At 31.2% G+C, this 25,428-nt stretch overlaps 2 protein-coding genes across 2 annotated transcripts in view; one reads left to right on the top strand and one right to left on the bottom strand.

Moving 5' to 3' along the window:
- The window catches only part of LOC143079541 (uncharacterized), a 303,363-nt gene that overhangs the window by 201,268 nt on the left and 76,667 nt on the right, over window positions 1–25,428 (bottom strand). The gene's annotated exons all lie outside the window — the stretch shown is intronic.
- Window positions 1–25,428, top strand: part of LOC143079539 (uncharacterized) — an 87,817-nt gene that overhangs the window by 24,575 nt on the left and 37,814 nt on the right. The window contains exons 4-6 of the mRNA XM_076254942.1: window positions 1,604–1,699; window positions 8,806–8,878; window positions 20,044–20,292. Coding sequence (XP_076111057.1) covers window positions 1,604–1,699; window positions 8,806–8,878; window positions 20,044–20,292 — 418 coding nt within the window. The remainder of the gene's footprint in view (window positions 1–1,603; window positions 1,700–8,805; window positions 8,879–20,043; window positions 20,293–25,428) is intronic.

The following is a 25,428-nucleotide window of genomic DNA, read 5'->3' as shown; positions in this document are numbered from 1 at the left end:
CCGCACTTTAGCGTAGGCAATCGCACTTTAGCGTTACCATCGCGTTTTAGCGTCCCCATCGCACTTTAGAGTCCTACATATACATGTAGCTAAAACACTTTACTGGCAAAGATAAGATAGTTCGAAATGATTTTTTATGTTTGGTAAAAAATTGAAATAGATAACTTTCACTCAAAACACATGAGAAAGCATGAAGTAACATGAATTGTTTGTCCAACAATTTCCAGAATAATCAATCATAATTGTGTATAAGAATGAACCAATGTTTTACCAACCTTTTTATCGAGGAAAAAATATGCTTAGCTCTATACATTTGTAGCTTACTAAGACCATAATTTAAAAAAAAACGACATCCATTCACTTCCAAGAGATCAAGTAATATTCCTTAAAGGCAATGACGCATAAAACCAACTTAGTTACTAAAACACTTCCATACGTCGGTAAAAGGAAACAACAACTGAATACTTAATTAATAAAAGCTATAAAATAACAATTATGTAAGTTCCAAAAGGCTATGGAAACCAACGTTGTATACTCATATTAACGATATACATTAGTAGAAAATAAACAAATCAATAACTCAATCGATCTAGTTGATAAATTTATATCTGGTTCATGAGAGCAAATTTATTATTATAAATCATCAGCTTTTTCAATAAAGGGAAACAATCCATATGAACAAATGAATACAGGTTTTTTCCGATATTGATGATTTTCACTTTTGGCATCAGGAGTTATCATCCTTGATTGATTGGAAAATGGTACTTTCAAATGAGTCAGTGTGATAATGTAAGAATGCTAAACCATAACATTTTTATATTCTAAACAGCTGTTTCTCACTACAACAGTGGAGTTGGTGTTGACCATTTTTTTCATTTGCCATTGAGGAGTTCCACCGTTCATTGCGGAATCAATGACACAAATTAATATCAGAAAACAAGATTTGTTGTCATTTTACTAGCATATTGTTCTGGAATAAAGTTAACAAAAAAATTATAAAGGCTACTTCATCGACATTACGTACAATGGTCATGATGGTGTACGGCAGTCATTAACTCAACAATTCAAATAAGTCAACAAAGACATCAAGTTTCTGATTTAAACAATGTTCATTTAAAATTGTAATTTAAGTTTCTATAAAAAGCTTTTTGTGTTGCAACAAAGCCAGTTTCGAATTTGTTTTTACACGTATCCTCAGTTTTTGTTGACAAAATGTCATTTTACAGAGTACATCGTATGTGCAAATTGGGACACTGTAATCAGGCTGGTTTTTTTTCGTTTTTTTATTTATTTTTTTGGGGGGAGGAGGGGGGACACGCAGAGTACCAACATCATAGAGCTTTTAGATTGCAAATTGACATCTGCTAGCTATTCATATGAGGCTGTTTAGTCTTTTGAGTTTTAGGTCAAGGTAATATGATTATTTGTGTGATGTTGATCATCTTTGTTCATGTATAGTATTTTATTTTATTTCAATTTCACAAGGACTTGTCTGTAAAAAAGATACTTAACACTATACATTCTATATATGCATGTCAATATCTGCTTTATTCTGATTACAGAATGTGGAGCAATAGTATGATTCTCCTTAATTATATTGCAGGGTGAGACCCCATACCAACTGGCCGCAAAAGAAGACAGGGATGACCCGGAAGACATGAAAACAGAAATGAAGCAAGAAGTAATGGACTACCTGAAGGTAAATGTTATGTTTTATTTACCAGTATAAGAACTGTATCACAAAAAGGTAAGGAAGGAGAAGAAAAAGAACAAGATGATTTCTAAAAACTGGGCTCACAAGAATTAAAGTACATTATTTGATATTAAAGTTGAGACAACAAACTCTAGGATATAGAAAAATGCATAAAACATCTAATCCGTCGGGGTCAACTTTGCCTGAGTATATGAAAGTTTAACTGCAGTTTAAACTCTCTATCTCAATCACACCCTACACATACAAAGTTATTCATTTTAATATACAATCGAAAAGATTTGTAATCTTATTGCAAAAGTCACAATTAAGGGAACTTTGTAAATTGTAATGTGGGTTATAGACGCACATGGTATATGCATGTGGATAGAGACCAGTAATTTGGTAAGATATTATGATGAGATGAATGACCATCACTGATATGTCTTCGTACTTTGTACAGGTGGATAATATATCTTGTTTTTGACCTGAGCGCAGTCGACACCACAGGACAGTATAAAAGCATATGCCCAAGTGCACATGGCATCACATAGAAAATCACACAAGTATATATATACGTCTAGATGTGTGACAACTTTACGACAGACGTTCACCATCGGATAACCTGTGGTTATACCGGGCTATCATCACAATTTGTATATACTTCGTCTTAATGTTAGATCTGCAGATATGCGTTAGCATTATTAAAAAATGAATAGACCAAAACTTTCGACTTTAAGTAGCAAGATCTACTAGTTGACTAGTAATCAAGTACACAAATGACATTTGAAAAGAATTGCATATATTTTATCTAATTTTCAGATGATGTGCACGCAAATAAAAACAAGTGTGACGTTATGAGTTTCTACGATGTGCACCAGAGACTCTGTTTTGTCGCGGATCCGGAATAATCTTATATGGCAAGACAATCACTTAAACTGTTTTGACTTAAGGCATGCACATTCATATACTTTTGTTTGCCATTTGAACCCACTACTTTTTCAATAGCTATCAATGGTCCAAAAAAATGTACATATAAGTACATACAATGCACAGCAGTAAAGGGAGAGCTCTAAATACTAAAATACCGACGTAAAGGAAGACAAAACTCAATTATTTTATTTTAAATTGCATCAATGACATAAAGGTCTGAATACGGTTTCACACACTATACAAATGTCTATACCGTTAGGTTTAACTCTAAATCACAACAACAGATCTGTTATTATTATTTCTATAGGGTTTATTCTTTTCGTTTGGGCTTTTTCATACAAAATGTTGTCCCGTAATGTCCCCTAATGGTGGGATTGTTTTTTTCATTCTTGTTAATATAGCAAATTTGTATGTAAAAAACATTGCTATTGATATTTTTAGCTAAATGACTATAGAGCACAAGCGTGGGATTTACTGTTTTTTTTTTTGTGTAGATAAATGTAGAAAAAACGCCATGAGCGTGTAAATCTCTTTAGAGGCATTACTTTTGTTCTTAGTTCTTGTTCACATATGTGATTCAAGTTTACATATAATAGGCAAAATCGCACGTTTGCTAAATTCTACCCGTATTTTCAAGAGTGCATAACAAATGACAGGCAAAGATTTCAATTAAAACAGCAATATTTTAGTAAGTTTTAAAATATGATACTGCAAGATTCAGAAAATTTCAAATACAATATATTTTAAAATGAGACTTTGATGATTTGTTTGGAATAATATATCACAATGACAACTTAACACATGACAGAGGTGCTATATTCTGAATAATGCACAGCTAAGGTGTGCATTAACTACCTCAGATATACTGCACAGTTCAAATGTATTTTTATCTTGAGGGCGTTTACAGCTGGATTTTGAAAGGGGTGTTTTTCTATAAAATAAAAAAAAATGGAACGAATGTAGCGATACTAAAAATTTTTTTGACGATTTTATGCTTAAACACGATACGTTGCCCAATCCAAGGATGGACTACATATTCGCCCCCATCTCCGAAACCGCCATCTGCTTTAAAGTTAGGACCAAGTTGATTAGTTACAACTTTGCACAGACATCGTAGAGAAAAGACAAGTTTCTCATTTCTTTTTTTTAAATCTTAACTGGGACATAACATATTTTATTATATGTTGTGTACAATGTAAATCTTCAATCATTGTTTTAAAGTCAGAACAGATAATAACGATTTTGGGTAATTCTGCCAAATAAGAAATGTATTTAAGAAAATCCAAATCAATGAAATCGGATTTAGATTAGTTTTAAACTCGATGAAATATATTACGACTTTTTGAATATTTATTCCTATAACGTGACTATTTGGGGATCGGTTTCGATGAGGATCATATTTAAGGGGGTTTAGCTGCAGATTAATAAGACTTTGTTTAGATGGACATGTCTTCAAATATTAATACTGTAGATAAAAGAAATTGGGAGGGGGGGGAAGATTGGAAAGATAAACGTTTTTTCTGTTTATTTAACATTCTAAACTTAGGTACTAACATCTTCCTCGGTTCATCTTTCTCTAGGCATATCATTGAGGGAAAGAAAAAGCAATTAATCTATTCTCAATAACTCTTTCAGTTATGACTTTTTCAAACACCGATTTGAAAGAACACAATGTGTCAAAGTCTTAATCGTCACTAATTAAATACAAAATGTGAAAAAAATTAACAGAAATGATAAAATAAAATCTAACATTAAATCGCAATTCTTCAAATAATGTAACAATTTAGGAAGAAGCCTAAATATAAAAAAAAGTTAATAATTTAAAACTGTCCAACCTTTTACGGTATAAATGCGTATTTCCCTACAAAAAACTTTCACAGGAGCCGTGGATTGATATTCAATTTTTAAAACGTGCATCACGTAAATTGTTGGCGTCATGTGTTAATACAGTTATCGGCGAATCCATCGGTATATATGATTTAATCTGCACGGCTCCTACGTCCTACTCCTCCGTCGTTTGGGTTAATTAGGGTCACCCGAGCCGTGCAGATTAAATCATATATTCCGACTTGCTTGGTCAATAACTATAACTTGTGACTGCAAACCCTCTGAGACTGTTAAACAGAGAGCTTACTTGGTAAGATTGTTCGCATCAAATGTAGTTCGTCATTCTGTACTGTCATTTTTTATTGGACTTTTCACTTCAAATGATTTAAGGGAATATCAAACACGCGTCTTTTCTGTCCCATGCACCGAATATTTCTATTACCTGCCTACGGTAGTAAGGAATGGTATGTTATCTTGTCTTTGAATTGAATTTTTAGAATCTTATTCCAAATTACGAGTTTAACGTGGACATACAATAGCTAGTGCAAGCAGGGAATTGTGTCCTATGAACTATTATTATTTCTGAACGTCTAATTATTTAAATAAACTGTTAGCTTGACTACAAAACATCTTACTTAGAAACCTGCCCAATTGTGTTTTGAAATCAATTGTGTATTTCTCGTTTTTCCTTTCATAATAAGAAATCCAGTTTAAAGCCTATTCTCTAACATCACATTTACTTTTTTAACGAAATCAATATTGTTGTTTGTACAACTCTATATTATACAAAACAGTGTATTCCTCATTTTCATAGCAGCATGGAACATTCAGTTACGGTATAGCAAACATTTCTGCATTTAAAGAGCTTGTTAGTGCCAGGGCGCCATTCAATTCTAACAAAACAATAATTTACGAGGAATACGCATGCGTCACGTATTGTAGTGATTTTTGTATTTGTGCTTGTACATGTTTAAGATGTTTGAAAAAAAATACTATTTCGACTATAACTTGGATAGATATGTATTGTGAACATAATTAGTATAGTGTTTGTATACTAACTGTCGCATACATTGAGAACAAAGATACAAATAACAGCTATGTAAGATTATCAGACAGAGAAATTCCAAAGGCAGAATGTAAATTTTAAACAAAAGCCTTCTAACGACGATAATATAAAAGATCAGATAGATATTTACAAGAATATATAAATGAACTGAACATATTAAGAAACTTTAAGGTCCATTGTAGATGCAAACGATATTTGAAAATTAGGCCGTGTTCATGCAAAATATCGCGTACATTTTTTTGGAATTAATATTGATTCACTCATAGGGTCTTTGCATCGGAAATAAACACATGTATTCTAAAACCAGTTGTTGGTAAGATACGCGTTATGGTCTATATATTTTATGATTGTATGATACTAAACCCCTAACGGGAGGGAGTGTGCTTGATTTTAATATGATGAAGACATAATTCTTTCAATCAGTTTAATTGAGGTCTGGAGCTGGCATGTCAGTAACTGCTAGTAGTCCTTTGTTAATTTATGTATCATTGTCATTTTGATTAGTTTCTTTTATTATCTATTCTAACATCTTACTCCATGTACTCGGACTTCTTTTAAACTGAGTTTTACTGTATGTATTTGTTTATTCTACATTGGCAAGATGTATAGGGGAGGGTTTAGATCTCACAAAACATGTTCAACCCCGTTGCAGTTTTGTGCCTGTCCCAAGTCAGAAGCATCTGTCCTTTGTTAATCTTTTATGTTTTTTTTTAAATTTTGGTTCATTTATATGTTTCGGGGTTTAGTGTGACGTTCATTTTCGCCTAACTAGTACACATTTTTGTCTAGGGACCAGCTGAAGCCCATCGCAAGGTGCGGGATTTTCTCGTTGTGTTTCATACCCATTGGTGACCTTTGGCTGTTTTCTGCTCTTTGGTCGGGTTGTTGTCTATATGACACATTCCCTGTTCCATTCTCAATTTTATATTGTAAACCGTTGTACAATTAGTTCCATGTAATGAACACTGGTTTCACATTTAATTTGTTCTCATCTGTACTTCTGTCTCAACTACGTGCACATGATAATTTTCAGAAGAGAAAACTGATAAGAATTAATTAAAATAAACGATTGCAAATTTAAAAGTTTAATGAATAGACCAACCTTAAGGTTGAAAATCCACAAAAGGATAGAGTAAAAATTATACTATAACGTTAGCTCTGTCGTAGAGTTATCCCATGATGTGTTTTTTTTGTAAAACTGCGATAAAGTGTGACTTTCCGATTGTTGTTGTTTTTTTTTCATTATCTATTTGAAGAGGGATTAATTATAATAACTTTACGATAAAAAAATTAGAAACATTGTGCTATAAATCAGAATCAAACCACAATCTATCGGCATTTATACCACATTGAATATAAATCATAGAAATGTACATTTTGTTCAATGAATTTAACTATTTTCGAATGCATGTGGCACCTTTTTCAATTTAAATGTCTGTTTGAGTAAAAATTAATTTCTTACATATTGCTACTGGATAAATTCTTACAACAAAAGCGGAAAAATCAATGCTGTAAAAGTTTTATTCTAGTATACACAAGTTTGACAGAACACACACATTATACTTTCATAAGCTATACAAAAACAGTTTGACTGTTCATTAGTCGTTCATGTTTCAACGAACTTAATTTCAACAGCATTTGCAGTGGGTGATTTCAATGAATTGTTTATTTGTTATGAAGGCTTTCAAAATTAAAGGGTACTTCCTTCTAGTATTTGAACCTTATTACAACTTTGGTACTTAACGACATCGTTTATTAGAAGGGAATTATGTTATCTTTAAAATTGAACCAAAATAAGCCACGAGTCCGGTCGGTTTATATTTTTATTTATTGATCTTACTTGGAACTGCTCTTATCAATATAATTTAATCGAATAATTGTCTATAAACTACGGTACCAGTGAAGTACAGACCATTTTTTCTTGTGTGTGTGTGTGTGTGTAGGAGGGAATCACATAAGTTTCTTTATTCCAAATTTCTTGGAAAAAGGATTTTTTCAGAAGTGAAGTGATACCTTGTTTGTTACCATTTGAAATAAGGAGGGATAAATTCATCATCGTCGTCCAAAAACTAAAATCTTATTCCGCCGCATATCATTGAAAACAGAATTTTAATTGATCCCAAGAAAATAAACATGATCTTACCCTCCTCCCATAATGAAGAACAGTCGGTGCCTTATGCTATGGCAGCGAAACTATAAGCTAAAAAAAGAAGTACATTTTAAGATAATTTCAGCAATCAGGATTACTGCACTTTTAATCTAAATGTCCTCCCGTATTGTTTTTTTTTCTTCTGCACATTATCCTGCTGTCATGCATGTTTCTTGGTTATTACTATCAATTCGGGAGACATTTTTGGGAAGGGAAATCTGAACACAGGTTTTATTTTATAAATGAGCTATATTTTGAATTTTAAACCAAACAATTAGAAAATACATTGATTTATTATATTATTGTCTTTTTTTTCATTCAACATGTATTTTCCCCTTTAATACTCTTAATGAAAGTTAAGTTTTGAATAATCAGTTGTATGTACACTTAACCCACGCATGGCCTACATTGACTATATAGTAGAGTTTAATAGGTATAGGAAGATGTGGTATGAGTGCCAATGACACAACTCTCCATCCAAATAACAATTTATAAAAGTAAACCATTATAGGTCAAGGTACGGCAATTTTTCACAAATTACTTATTACTATGGTACTAATGGTTGGAACAATTATATTTTTTTTGTTGCCAGAGAAGACATTCAATAAAAATGTGTTTGATCACAAAACTCAACCGAAATACGATTTTTGTCTTTCTGATTTTTTTCGTTCTAGAATGATGTACTTGATTGTTGCCAAAATTCATTTGTTTTTAAATTGTTTGAGGTTAATAGAAAGTTTGGGACAGAAGCAGGTTTCGAATTAAACTGTTTAAAAATTACCACAGTTACACGCCTTAATCAAAAATAATTTAATTTTCAATATCGCTCAATTAAAGAAGATATAAATACTTGCAGTTTGTTTTGCTTGTTTGAAACAAATGCATTGTCTCGCAGTTGCTGCGGATTATGATATCTTGGAATTCTATATCACCAATCTAGTTTGAATAACAGATGGCAATGCTATTAGTTAAATTTACTTGACCCTACTCACCAGAATCGTCTGTTATGATACTTCATTATATATTGATTACATGCTTTGGAGCCTCTCATTTTGCAAATCTGTATATCAAATTACAATTTCATCAATATTTTATGTCATATAAAGGTACTAACAAGTTTTTTTTTCCTTTGTGTTTTAGACTTTCATGTCAAAAGAAGAACAAGAAGCAACCCTCGTATCTCAGCAGAAAGACGCATCACCAGTTGTTAGAGGTTGAACTTTATATATATATAGATAGATGTAGATATTGGGTGGGTTCTGCAATGAGGAAACTACCTCACAACATACACAGTTCGACATCTACAATTGTCTATACTATGTTCAAAGTTCAAAGTTCTAAATCATTTGATATATGAAAAGTCCTGACTGAATTCAACAGAGCGTTAAGTATTATTAGTTACATAGTGTTAGGAGTTCTCTCATTTGCAATTATACCACATCTTCTTTTCTGTATACTAAAGTGTTCAAGTGTTCAATTTTAAGAACCTACTTCCATTTATCTGCACACAAAAAAACTGATGTCAATAATGACAATTTAATATCAACAACCTTGATATAACAATATTATTCAGAACTTTCAATACATTTAAATAATCAAATAATGCCAAAGTCGTAACTCCACTACTAACCGTGTATTTAAATAATCCCCGCCTCCATACTAGTCTAATATGGAATATACACGGTCTCCACGCGAATGCTTTTTACAAAGCATATTCCTATAAATGTATAGGAGGTAAGATAAGTATATTTATCCTTTATACTGTGATCTTAGGATAACACACCATACATACTCACTACTGATACAAAATGTATTTCCTCTCTGTGCATTTTCATACACAGTCGATACGATATTCTTTGTCTCCACAACAATTATGATGTCCTTGACACGGAGTACGTGTGTTGCATGTTTCGCTTCTGTCCAAGGTTAAGGTTAAGGCTAACAATCATGTTCTGCAAAACCACGTCATATGCCTGTCTCAGGGATGTCATCAGCAGTCAAGAGATTGTCGTTGATTTTTCTTTGCCATACCTGTTTTTCTTGATTGTTGTAGTATAAACCTGGCATTAGTTTTTGAGCTCACCTGACCCAAAGGGTCATGTGAATTTACCATCACTAATATCCGTCGTCTTTCTTCATAAAATACTTTTACCACCCCTGACTCTACTAATCCAAATACTTTCAAACTTTATCTGAACATTTCTCATATTATATAGTTTAAGATGGTATCCGTTTATTTGAGCCATCGCTAAATATGACTGATGTTGACAAAATAGACCATCGGGTTAAAATGCCCCTTTTGATTTCTCTTAAAAAAAGCAGTTATAGAAAAATGAAAATTGAGTTGCAAGTAAGATATACATGTAACTGCAATGTGATTTTCAGACGAATGGCATGACCTATATCAGATTAGTTACACATGAAATGTTCATGTTGTACCTTTTTAAATGTAAATTGTAGACATTAACCGTAAACAGCAAAACATTTAATCAAAGTAAGATGTACAAATATGTCAAATGACCAACATCGTTAACTGACACTTTATAAACTTAAAACAAACCCATTTGTTTCATTTTTTAGAGGAACGTTAATAGATACATTAAGAGAGAATCACCAAATAAAAAACATATTTAGCAAAGTAAGATTGGCAAATACATCGACAGGAACGATACTGCCAACCAACCCTTATTGAAAAAAGTAAAACAACAAAAATTCCAAACTCCAAGGACAATTCAAAACGAAAAATCCCTCAACAATTTACAAAGTCAAAAGCTCAAACACATCAAAGGAATACAAAAAACAACTGTCATATTCCTGACTTGGTACAGGCATTTACTCATGTGCAAAATGGTGAATTAAACCTGGTTTTAAAGCTAGTTTAACCTCTCACTTGTATGACAGTCGCTAATAATTCCATTATATTGATAACAATGTGTGAACAAAACAAACAGACATGATAGGTGAAAATTTCAAAAATAAGGGTACAGCAATCAACATTCTGTTCTAGTCTCAAAATCAAACAAATATGTCAACAAAGATAAAGAAAATGACATATAGACAAAGCACATACGCAAGAATGAAAACAAGAGTACAAAAAACGACAAGAGTACAACAACGCAATGGTGTGATATACAAGTACCGAGCCATGCCTAAATGGTATTTTCAAAAAATGTACCAAACAGTAAACGTTAATAATTTACAAAGAAAAATAAAAGAACACTACAATATTTATCAACAAGGTATTTGTATCTCTTGATGAACTTTTTCGAATAAGGACGAGACGTTCTTTGATATTACCCTGGTTCATCAACTCTCTGCTTAGACATTGGTAATGTTTTACAAAAACTGAATTGCAGCAGCAAGCTCTTCAATACCGAATGAGTTGGAAAATGTATATTCGAAATGTAGGTGAAGTTGGTTTATTGCTACTAAGGTGGGGGAAATTGATTATTTCAAAATTAAAGTCATCTCGTTTGTCATAGATTCTGTTACAGAGATAACCGGTTATATAAAATTCGAGATATAAATAAAACTGAGGCGGAGGAAGTCGTGTCTGTTGTTCCTTTAATTTCTAGTTTTTGAGGGTATATTGATGGAACCCAATCAGCAAAGTTTGGATAGTTTATTGAACGAACATCATCAATATATCTTGGTATGAAATTAAATGATCTGGCATTTTTTTTATCTTCTAGTTTTTATCCCCCGCTCAGTAAACTCGACAATATATGTCATCTTATTATTTTGGACTCTTTCAACAAAAACAGAATGTTTTTTTGTTTCATCCAATTGAAATTTCTTTTAATTAATAACGTAAGATAAAAATAACTCAGATATTGTAACTTTTGTAACGGAATTTATTGTAGATTTACCTATTTTGATTTGCAGCAAGAAAACGAGTCCCATGTATGCATTTATTCTTCTTATTTACAGAGCTATTTTTTCATATTTTATCTTAAAATCCTTGCGTTTAGTTTTCTCACTATCATACAAGATATTTTTCCCCATGTTTAATGTATGTACTGTCTGAAATTTCTGCACATCCTATAGCATGTATAGCTTGATAAAAGCTCCGTGATCTACACCTTTTATCTTTTATCGAAAACAACAATAGACACAATAAACTTTAAACAGCAAATCATTATGTATGGTAGATCTACAAAATATATCCCGGTGAACGATTAAAGCTCTTTGGCCCCTTTTATTTTTCTTTTGAATTATTTTACATTTTGTTGAGTTTCCAGATCACACATGTCTAAATAGTATAGTTTTTTTGGTTTTTTTAAGGTTCTACTATGACTTGTAATGGTGCATATCTGCATCTGTTCGTATATTAATAGTTGTCTCGTGGGCAATATACCTCATGTCTTTATTTTTATCATTCTTGTCAATTAATAAGACTTTCAACATACGTCAACTTATCTATCATGTAAATATGCCTACACAGCATATAGGTGTATGCAAAACATTTGCCGCTGGACATTAAACGTCATCAGTAATCACCATCAGCATGAATGTTATTGCTGATTATTCACACTTTTGCAAAATTTTGCTATTCCAGTAAGTGTAAATAAATCTGATGTTTCATCAATTCTTTAAATTTTAAAACATTTGGGTTTTTACATATATTTAAAGGTAAAAATTTAGCTCTTACATTGTTGAAAAAGGTACATTTGAATAAGTAATGAAACTCATCACCAAGTTCATTAGCATTACAAAGATTACAATGTCTTTCAGATCTGTCAGTATTAAAAGTTCTGCCCGTTTCAATGGCCAATTTATTACTAAGGCAACGGAATTTACATAAATACATTCTTAGATCAGATGGTAACACCGATAAAAATTTATGAAAACAAAAATCAGACTTGTATATTCTGTAATTAAGACATTTTGCAGAATTCATAACATTATTACTCCAGTTCAACATAAATTTATCACTTAAACATTTCTTGACATTCTTACTAATATTATCAGATCTAGCAATTATTTGATCATCCCACATCAAATTAAATCCACATTCATATAAAGTATTTTTAATTTTTAACAACCATTTAGAGTGGTAGGTACCCCTTTTACTAAGCTGATACAATATAGAATACAGTGTATATGCATTTTTTTCGCTTTTACCACACATGATACGTTGCCAGAAACCAACCATTCTAGCTTTAATAAGAATATGTAATGGTATTCTACCCAATTCTCCATAAATCATACAATGAGCAGTACTTTTTTTAACCTTCAAAAATATTTTACAAAATTACATATGGAAGTTTTCTATAATATTACAATTTTCAAAACCCCATACTTCTGCACCATATAACAAAATAGGTACAACCATTGTATCAAATAGCTCTAATTGCATATCAATTGGTAAATTCAACTTCCTAGCCTTTCTTAAGACTATAAACATGGCGTTTCTTGCTTGCTGTACAAGATGTGCTTTGGCGTCATTAAAATCACCCTTACATGAAAATATAATACCAAGGTATTGAAAATTTGTAACAATATTGAGGCTTTCACCACTATATTTAAAGTTCATATTATCTGTGTTAAGTCTAGATCTTGAAAATATTTCAACTTTTGTCTTAGATATGTTAACTTGCATTTTCCAAGTTTGACAATATAAATACATGGCATTTAATGAGGCCTGTAACTCTGCTGCCGAATCGGCTAAAATTACAGTATCATCTGCATACGATAACAAATATAAACGAAAATATACAACGACTTCGTCAGTATCAAGAAGACGTGCTGCAATACTCATATCAACACTAAACCATTATATGAATGTGACATAAATTCGACCAAGTCATTTAAAAAAATGGCAAACAATACAGGTGATAGATTTCTCCTTGGCGTACACCAACATTGGATTTTAAAAAGTTTGAACAAGATTTGCCTTGTCTCACACACGACTTTGCATTGTTATACATATTGTTTATAATCTTAAACATGTTGCCATCAATGGTACATTTTAACAGTTTTTTCCATAAATATGCTCTTCTGACAGAATCAAAAGCTTTTCGATAGTCAACAAATGCACAATACAATTTCCTACCTCTATGTAAGTTTAAATCAATCAAGCATTTCAAATTAAAAATATGATCTCTCGTACTATAACATTTTCTGAACCCTGCTTGTTCTTCACACAATAAACCAGAATTTTCTAAATATGTATGAAGTCTATTATTCAAAATGCAAGAAAATAATTTACCATAACAACTTAAAATAGTAATACCACGATAATTATTCACATCATTTGGATTACCTTTATTCTTAAATATAGGACATATATAACCTTCTGACCAACTATCAGGTATAATACCTCTATGAAATACAATATTAAATATTCTTACAAAAACAGGCATCAACTTTACTGTACCATATTTCAAAAATTCATTCTATATAAGACAACCACCACATGCTTTATTGTTTTTCAATGATTTGACAGCATGTAATACTTCGTCTTCAGTAATATCTCCATTTAATTCAATATTATAATCAGTAATATTATTAGGTAATACAATATCGTTATCATCCTGCTCATCAAGAGCATTAAGATTTTTCAAATGATCATATAATACATCCATAGCAATTTTGTTTACAGCTTTGTTACCTTTTGTATCACATTTGTTCAAAAGAGACCAGTATGCTTTTGAATCAGATTTACGCAAATTTTTCAATTTGTCTATAACAGACTTCTGATATTCTCTAAACTGCTTGTTAAGCGTACGTTTATACTCTCTACTACTAGCAATGAAATTTTCTTTTGTTTCAGCCCTTTGTAATCTCCAGTGGAGATTTTTACATTTACGATATGCTTTACGTTTTAAATAACAATCTTGATTAAAATAAGGTTTACATTTGTTTGACCTGACACCAGGTCGACTGTTCTTGGGATGAATTCTACAATCATGTCAGCTTTATCAGCAGCATTTTTAATAATTGAATTACAATTCAATATTACATTGTTGACAGTTTCAACATTAATATTATTGACATCTAGATTTTCAAGTTTTTCAACTAAATCATGAATATTTTCATCATTCAAATTTTCTAAAAATACATTTGCATTATTATTCTTCCATTTTGATTTGTATACAACATTGCTATTATCATCATGTGACAGAATATCAACAGATGCAACATGTTCAAGTATTACAGAAGTATCAAAATGTATGACAACTGCACAATGAATAACACTCAAAATTGGATCAAAATGTTCAATTATATTGAAGTATGAAATACATTTAAATAACATAGGTGACACAACAGCATAATCAATAAGTGTGTTTTTACTTGTTGTAACAGCCCCTACTAATTGATCATTACTAATTCTACCATTTTACAATATATAGATCTAAATTTTTACAAAATTCCAATAATTTGTGTCCATAACTATTTATATTCGAAATGTCCTTCGAAGAACGCTTAATTGGGATACCAAATTCATACAGAGCATTAATACTGTTCATATATTTTCTGGAATTCTCGTCGATCAGCAGGCTGTCTAGGATTGTATCATTTACAATAATAAAGTCATCATGAGTCCCTGTATGGGCATTAAAGTCCCCAAGAAGGCACACTTGGTAATTTTTATTAACAGTGATATCAATTATTTTTTCTAAAATCTCATCAAATATATCAACTGAACCATAAACACTATTTTCAGGGGGATATATACTATCCCAAACAACAAATCACTTGGCAACAAATTCACAATAGAGAACAAATATATACATTGACTAGAGATATCAATAACTTTCACAAATAGAACTTTTTACAAATACTGCTATACCACCAGACTTATGTCTACATTTCTCACGTATTATAGGTGGTAGTAATTCATAACCAGATAAATGAACATCATCATATGCATCAAATTTTGATTCAGTAAAACACAATATATCATATGATGAAATAAACTCCACAAAATCGGGGATTTTACTTTTTGAAACCAACCCACACACATTTAACGACAGAACTTTTAGCTGGCCTTTCACATTTTGAATTTCACAATTTTGACGATCACTTTCACTTATGAATATGGGCAGATTTTCAGATTTTGAATTTATTTCAACACTGCGCTCCTTATGACTTCCTTCGCACCCCTAAAATTCGGGCAATCCTAAAGCTTTATAATCCACGGTATCCATTCCTATTTTAAACAAGTCATCCGGACTATCAATTGTAACCTTTGAATCGTTATTTAGCGTACAGTGAATCCTTCACTCTTTTTTAAATGCTGATTTTACATTGGTCTGCTTTTTAATGTAAAAGAGTAGCTTGAATTTCAGCTTTGTAAGGTCTTCAGCTATAAAAATGTTCTTAAAACGTTCATTTTTTCTCAGCTCGGCACGATTCTTCAACAACAGAAATCGGGGCTCACGGTGGACGAATCTAGCAATGACTTGGCGTGCCTTCTCCTCGCGCTTCGGACCAATTCTATGTATGGCGTTAATGTTGTCTGGCTTTAAGACTACCCTTACCGAACCAGCAATTTCAATTAAAATATTAGTCAAGTCTTCTCCATCTGCTTCTGGAACATTAGAAATGCGTATATTTTCTCCAAAAAATGGCATTTTTGCACCAAAGGGAGATAATTTAGAGCTTTTTCAATGATATCTACATTTTAAAAGTCACCTAGGGCCAACACGAATTGACTTTTTGGAATGATTTTTGCACCATATGATAAAGTAACAACTACTAAAGGTAATCAATAAAACTTGTAATAAAAAATAAATGTTTAATTTTTTTCTGAAAATCTTATACCCGTGAGCCTCCTTAAATAAGACCAGTTGCTAACAATTTGTCACTGAGTGATAGTAAAGTGTTCCCTTTGAGTTGAAATACAAAATTTATATTGATTAGCGTACATGCACGTGTAGAAATGACTTTACAAATTAGATAATTGTTTTCATAAATGTTAGCATGGTTAGAAATGAAACACTATTTCTTGTTAAAAAACTTAAAAAGTTATATCCAAATGAAAGAAATCATACAATGATAGGTTTTTTCAAAAGGTTATCAACGTCGTTGCTAAAAACGAACTATTGAAAGAAAGACATTGTTTCTTACAATGTGTTATATACTTTAATTATATGACACTGTATTGATAAGAATGAATCTAAGAATACAAATATCAATAATATCAACTCGTGACCAAACCACAGGGGTAGTTTACTGTTTTTCATATCAGAGATTTTAAGCAGTTATCAATAAAACTTATGATTTGTTAGATATCTAGGTTTAACTACACGTTACATACTTTTTTCTACTGTATAATGTCAAGTCAAAAGTTTTTGAGTTTTCATGAATTAATGAGTTTTACGGTCACATGATGAATGTTTTTCTTAATATTTGATTTGTTTTATTCTTTATTCAATATTTATTTCTGCATGTTACGAAAGAATAATTTAGATTTTAAATCAAATTCCAGTATTAACTAAGATGTATTTGGAAAAATTTATCGGCATCAGAGTTATAAATATACGTTTATTCGTATTTTATATGACCGTTATTGCTTTCCAAATAGCATTGAGTTTCACTCTTCAAAACTGACATACATGTATACAAAGACGTGTGATATGATTGTTAATGTAATAAACTCTCCACAATAGACCGATTGACAAAGACATTAACAATTTTATATAACCGTACAGCCTTCAACAATTAGCAAACCCCATACGGCATTGTTAAATGTGTTACCTTCGTTAAATAAAGACTTGTATTATTACTATTACTATTGTCAGCTATAAAAGACCCCAATATGACATAATTATGTACAAAAGTTCAGGCGAAAAAACTAACGGTCTACCTTATGTACAAAATAAAGAAGGAATAACAATATCTTACAAAGCAACAGACGACAAGTTACAGGTTCCTGACATACATTTATCAACTTACTATTCTTTTCCCTTATACCAATCGCCAAAGCTGAAAGGATGTATTAAAATTGTCAATATATCTTAATTGAAGAAACAAGAAGATCTCGGTCCGTGTAACACTTGATAATTCAAAATTTTAAAAAGTTTTAAAATTTCAGTTTTTAGGATTATTAATTAAAGTTTTGAAATTTGGATTTTTTTTTTTTTTTAATTTTGAAAATTTCACCAAACAATTAGAATTATAAACTTGTAAAGTCCGTTTTAAAATTTAATAGATATAAGATGATGTGGTATGAGTGCAAATGAGACAAATCTTCATCCAAATCATAATTTGTAAAAGCAAACCATTATAGGTCAAAGTACGGTCTTCAACACGGAGCCTTTTCTCACACCGAACAATAAAGCTATGTGGGGCCCCAAAAATTACCAGTGTTAAAAAAACATTCAAACGGGAAAACCAACGGTCTAATCTATTTTCAAAACGAGAAACGAGAAACACTTATGAACTGCATCAACAAACGACAACCACTGAACATCAGGTGCAATTTAAACGTTTTAATAAATACCAACCTTCAGTTATGTTAACGAACTTTTATAATGCTAAACTGAACGTATAGTTTTGATCATTTCGTTTTTTGAAAGTTTGAATGTTTTGATTTTTAATTAAAAAATGGAAAGGGGAACGCACTAAAAAGTGGATGCCTGTAACATGTCCGAAACGGAATTAGAACGGTATAAAACGAAATGAAATTTACAAAACCAAATCAGTACGAAAACAACATTTTCTGAAAAATTGAAGTATAATATAAAACAAGAGTCTCTTTTTTGATCTACAGGAAGAAAATGATAAATATGATATTTAAGTCGAAAAAATAAATTAAATAGACCTGATTTTGACACACTTACAAATCTCTAAATGAATGAACAGCAAGCAGGAATTATTTGTCATCTTTGTGATTACTGTCGAGCTTTCATTAGTATAATTTGAAGTTATGATACCTTTGATTTCTATATGATTGTAAATGGCTGTTCTTAACTGTAAACACATTTAAAATTGAATCTTCTATGTAATATATATATATATTGATGCAAGCTGGACAAGTTGTCATTTGATATCTCCTGTGTCATTTGCTCTTATGGTAAATTGTCTCATTGGTAATACTACCACATCTTCTTTGTTATATTAACACATGCAACACGTTATCATTCAAAATCGGCATAAAGGTATATATATATCAGATATAAAAATGCGAGTGCGTATTTTTGCGATAATCACCATGTCGCATTAATATCATTTATAAAAACCTCGCAACAATTTCTGAAATAACAATAGTTTTATTCAGAGATTATGTAAATTCAATGTAATCTACAGTAGTTAGTTAAGTTCCGGATATAGTTTTATTTTAATCCGTTATCACTTTTAAGAAATTCGTAACAACGTAATAAAAAGTAACACGTAATAACAGTTAGTCTAACGAGTAATTCAAACGTTCTACAGATTAGTTTACGAATTTTAAAGACTAAGCAACCTCGTTATCGCGACTTTACTATCACACGGTATACAAAATTAACTGAAACCGTTTTAACATGTATAACGAATTAGCTTTTTTCTTTATAATGAGTTAGTTAGTTGTGACAAAGAATTAGTTTAGTCTCAATCTTTCGTATCGAGTAAGCTTACTGTATCTGCTATGCGATGTATGCTTAGGCGTAATAATATGTAGCTAAGGCATAATTATGATTGAGCTAAGTCTCAATCTTTCATTATCTAAATCGTTTAAGAAAGTTACTGAGTTGTGATAGTGACTTAAAAAAAACCTACCTCATGACATTAGCCATGTTAGCCGGCTTCAGTAAAAAACTGCAATAGTATAGAATTATACGTTTAGCTATCAGTTACATTTAACATTATGAAAATCGATGACACTTTTTCTTTAATAATTAGACAAGCCATTGACTGAACAACACACGCAGTCCTGTTTCAAGTTTACTTTGACGTTTTGCAAATAAAGGTAGACAATAAAACTCTTGTCGGTGATGCCATGCACAGTAACGTAACAATTTAAAGTAAAATATTTTTTTTACTATTTCAGGTATGAACAGATACACTTATATTTGAAAATTTTAAATAAATCAGTCTTAAAGGCGCATCACTTGTACTAAAAAATATGTCAAAATGTTCATTTTAATTCAACAAATAGTGGTTACAGAGTTTTGCAATGCAATTTTCAGGATTTAGAGAATCAAATCAAGATGAAATATTATTCTATGTGATATGTTTTATTAACAAGAAAACCAGCTCTGGCTGCTCGACAAACTAAAAAGATGTACGTTGGTTCATCGTGCAAACCATCCAAATAGTAGCATATTCTGGTTTGCATGCTGATATATGTATCTGCATTATTTTCACTATTTTCACATCAATTAGACCAAAACAAGTGAATTTTACCATAAAAGATTCATTATATTCTATTAATAATAATTTTGTTTACAGGCCTCGAAGATGAATTGACGAAGCTTTCTGATAAGCAATTTGATAATCTTCTAAAGACTGGATCGTATAAATGCTACTGGAACAGGGTATTTTTGACGGGCAAGTTCGCAGTTGGCAAGACAACACTAGCTAAGATTTTGGTGGGAGACGAAGCTCCAATTGAACGTGAATCTACGGATGGTATATGGATATATCTTGGAAGGGCGGGCATGAATATAAAGAAGAGAGTTTGGATCTTCTTAGAGAAAGGTAAAAATTAAACAATTTGAAAACAAAATGTAAATTACTAATTCTTCTACTCTTGAAAATCTAATTGAATGCATGCATTTTCAAATTCGATATTTCAAACGGCTGTCATGACTGCTGTAATGAAAGGATGTTTTCTTTTCTGCTAGATTATTAGATTGAATATTTTTTTGTTTTTCGGAAGTTTAATGAATACAAAGTTTAACATTTCAATTTATATTTCTAAAAGCTCTCATACTTAAGCATCATTTTGAGTTGACCATTTAATATTAGTATCTCAAAACAAAGTATTGTATACTTGGACTACTGTTAACCTACTGCATCATAAATATTCCGTATTTACTGAATTATCTGAAATTGTCAAAACCTTTAAACGTAGTATCATTGTTTCTCATCGTTGAAAGGTGATATCCTACACTACAAATTAGAATTGACTAATGTGAAATTATAGAAATCAGAAATATTTAGTCGAATAGTGACACCAGTGAATACTTCTTCTTTGATGTCATGTGTTTAGATGCTTTCATTCCTTATTAGATGGTTTGAACCTATGCTTATTTGATAGTAAAGTGGTTTGTTTACAGTATACTTTTTCATGTTTTTACCGTTATAAAAATACTACCTCATGATACAGTATCATTAAATTCCTACACATAAATTGTATTCCCAAATACAAATTTGCTATCTCTAGTTAACATTTCTACGAATCAATTGTGAGGATTTTATATCTAACAATGAGACGACTCAGGTAAGGTGGAAGGTTGGGATCCCGCTTGCATGTTAAACCCCCCACATTATGTAGGTTTGTGCCTATACCAAGTCAGGAGCGTGTAATTCAGTGGTTGTCGTTTGTTGCTATGCTACATATTTGTTTTTCGTTCAATTTTTGTAAATTAGTTTTGTTATTAGTTTTCTCGCTTAAATTGTTTCAAATTTGTCATTTCGAGAGGCTATTTAAAGCTGACCATTTGGTATGGGCTTTCCTCATTGCTTAAGGCCGTATAGTGACCTACAATGTTTAATTTCTGTGTTGTTTGGTTTCTTGTGAAGAGTTGTCTCTTTGGCAATCATATAAGATCTTTTTTTATATCTTATACAATTTTCAACAGGTATCACATTTGATATAAAGGAAATTGTCAAAATAAACAATAGTTGTCGAAGTTTAAATCAATAAGTATAAGCAAACGCGCTATAACTTTACTTTTTAAATAAGACATAAATTTGCATGTCAAAATATATACGAAATCACTGAACGGGTTGTATATTGTTATAAACCGTTACCTCCATCCTTTCCGCTGTTTTTTTTAAATCTGCCATTACAGAAATGGATTTAAACAATCTCGGATACTTCGAATAAAAGTAGTTTATAACAATGAGTGGTATATGAACAATTTGGATACTTAGTTTGAGAATTTCAAGTCATTCTCTGTCAAACATAGACATTTAAGCTAAAATTTGCATTGGCAAGGGTAATGTTTTCCTGTTTGATGAGAAGGGTAGGAGTATTTTTTCCCATTGCCATAAAATTTTGTACTAGCAAATTAACATTTACTGATGTTCATAAGACGTCATATGCATTGTTGCATGCAAGAAAACTAAATGAATTGAGTCAAAATATCCTTTATTTGTATTTATTTCTAAGGAACAAAAGATGGAATTTCTGTAAATATTTTTTTTTCAAAACTCAAACTACAGCAATGGAAAAAAAAGCAAGCCATACGAATGTTTGAAAATCTGAAAAATCTGAACATTTCCAATCTTCCTTGTTTACTGACAAAAACAAATTATTCAAGAAAGTCAAATGCTGTCAAACATATACATTTTAACAATACATGTAACTATCAAAAGACATTACATTTTGAACTACTGTATGTATTTTAATTTTTTTTGTGAATAAAGAAAACACGTTTGTTTTAGCATTTGTTTACAGAATAGATGCGTATATTTAAAAAAAACTACCCTGGTCTGTCAGTTGATACGTTAGTCCTGATTATGTTCTGAGTTCTTGTAATTGCTAAACAACATCAAGTGTATGTGTTGTACAAGCCCAGTGACTAATGTCAGCCATCTTTGATTTGGCATCCATGATAGATTTTTATGTACGTTGATTAATATCCATAAATGTGTATTGGCATCAAGACTTACACTGTTTAAGGTTTCATCATGCTTTTACGATAACGTGATCAAACATTTTAATATACTGGGCTTAGCTGCTGGACTATTCTCATTTTGATTCACTACAAAATATTGTTCAGAATAATTGATTATGATATATTTAAACATAATCTATCACGTTAATCCTCCGTGAAATTCTAGAAATTATAGTAATATACAGTCTGGTGTCAAAGAATTATGATTATAAATTGCATCGTTTTTTATAGTTATACTGATAAATGGTCTTGCTTTGCAATTTACAAGTAACAACTGTCTTAGTTGAAGCTTTTAGACATCGATCACATTATTTAGCCATCAGGAAACCTTCTCCGCAAAATGTATTTGAACAAAACCTGACTATAAACCTAATTGTTGTAGCTTGTTATAAAATATGGCCGATGATACTTCGACCAACAAACATGGTCGACTTCGGTAAACTTAGAACATATGGGTTTAATTCAAATGCATGTACTTGTATGAGCAACACGAAAAGTGCAACATGTAGAGCAGGATCTGCTTACCGTCCCTGAGCATCTGAGATTACCCCGAATTTTTGGTTGGGTTTTGGTTGCTCAGTATTTGGGTTTCTATGTAGTACTGTATATTGACTGTTTATCTTTTTCATTTTTAGCTTTAGCGTTTTCACTTTATTTTGGAATTATGAATTTGAATGTCCCTTTAATATCCTAGCCTCTTTATGTCTATGTTCTTTAAAAGCGCTATGTATACAGAAATCTGACTATGGCTAAAATTTTAAAATAGTGGCATATTCCTACTTCAACTGTCTAATACATCTAAATGTCAGACAACTTGTTATACATGTCATAGGCGAAGTCGCCATCAATAAAGATTTTTTTCCATTTTTTTTCATCTTAGTCTATTATCATGATAATAGATATATATATAAAAAAGAAGATGTGGTATGATTTCTAATGAGACAGCTATCCACAAAAGACCAAAATGACACAAACATTAGCAACTATAGGTCACCGTTCGGTCTTCAACAATGAGCAAAGCCCATACCGCATAGTCAGCTATAAAAGGCCCCGCTAAGACAATGTAAAACAATTATATACATGTATACACTTTATGAAGCAAAAACAAAACATTTTCTACCAAAAAGTCACGATGGCAAAAATTGTCATACGACTAATAAAAAAGGGAGTTGTTGTTCTCAAATGATAATAATCATCAATATCTTAAGTTTTGCCTATCATATTGAAAACTATATTAAATATATAGAAACTGTAAAAAAAGATTGACAATCAAGATGATATCAACAAATAAGTTTTATAGCCTGAGTGTAGGAAATATTGCCTTTGAATGTTATTTTGCATTTTTTTTTATCGATAGAAGATAGAGATGAAATAAACATTAAAACAAATATCAGCATTCTACCATGCCATTTTATTTTCTAGGTTTAGAGATATTGATAATTATAATGTCTATCAGTAGTAAATAGTTAGCAAAGGTACCAGGATTATAATTTAGTACGCCAGACGCGCGTTTCGTCTACATAAGACTCATCAGTGACGTAAAATGAGCATTGAGAACTGCTTGAAAGAATTATTTCTTAGATACTAATAAAACAAAAGTAGAATATTTTACTTCTGAATTATATTTCATTCATAATGTTGAAAAGCATCCATTGTTGAGGATGCACGTGGATCTTGTTTAGCTCACCGGGCTCGAAGTACCCCATGTGAGCTTATGCCATTACTTGGCGTCTGTCGTCATCCGTCGTCTGCCATCGTCTTTGTCGTCTGTCGTCGTCGTAAACTATTTTAAAAATCTTCTCCTCTGAAACTACTAGACCAAATTCCTTCAATTTTTTCCTGAATATTCTTTAAAATACTTAGTTAATCAATTGTATCCATCTTTTTTGTTTTTTTTGGTCCATCTACAAACATGGGTACCAAGGCTAAAAATAGAACATAGGGGTCAAATGTACTTTTTAGCTTATATCTCAAAAACTAAAGTATTTAGAGCAAATTACACATGAGGTAAAACTTTCAACAGGTCAAGCTCTATCAGCCCTGAAATTTTCAGACGATTCAAACAACCTATTGTTGGGTTGTTGCTACTTAATGTTAGTTTTAAGGAAATTTTGCAGTTTTTGGATATTATTTTCAGTATTATTATTGAAAAAGTTGTAAACTGTAAACAACAATAATGTTCAGAGAAGTAAGATCTACAAAAAAATTAAAAGACCAAAATGGTCAATTGACCCATTAAGGAGTTATTGCCCTTTAAGTTTTGTTTTTACACAATTTGTTTATCATTTTTGCTAACATTTAAAAATCTTCTCCAATGAAACTACTAGGCCAAATTCTTCTAAGCTTTAACTGAATGTTCTTCTAGTAATCAAGTTTATAAATTGTATCCGAATTTGTGAGATCCATCGACAAACATGGCCGACGTGGGTAAAATAGAATTGGGGTCAAATGCAGTTTTTGGCTTATATCGTTAAAACTAAAGCTTTTTTCGATAATCTAAAACGGGTAAAAATGTCCAATAGGTGAAGATCTACTAGACCTGAAATTTACAGAGGAACCGAACAACCAATTGTTGGGTTGCTGCCACTAACTTGGTTATTTTAAGGAAATTTTGTAGTTTTTTTAAATATGACAGATACAAAGAACATTTAAATGGCATTTTTAAGCCACACAGTAATATGTATTGAAAAGCAAAAATTATCATTAATAACATATTTAAGCAAGCAATTTCAGGTAAACGATTCAGGCTCTTGATAGTCTCTTGTTTTGTGAAACAGGCTCTTTAGTGACACTTATCATGCTTATTGTAGTTAAAATTTTGAGTTTTATGTTAAAGTTTTAAAGCCATCTTAACTTTTTTTCTTGAATCGTTTACACAAGATTCTTCGTTATTCAGAGATACTAATTAGTGTAAAATTTGTATTTTCTCCTCCGTTTCTTTAATTCTTTACTGATAAATAACCTTGGAATTCCTTAGCAAATATTACAC

This window comes from Mytilus galloprovincialis, chromosome 6 (genome assembly GCF_965363235.1).
Source record: "Mytilus galloprovincialis chromosome 6, xbMytGall1.hap1.1, whole genome shotgun sequence".
NCBI classification, from domain to species: Eukaryota; Metazoa; Mollusca; class Bivalvia; order Mytilida; family Mytilidae; genus Mytilus; species Mytilus galloprovincialis.
This window is presented reverse-complemented; position numbering and strand designations above follow the sequence as displayed.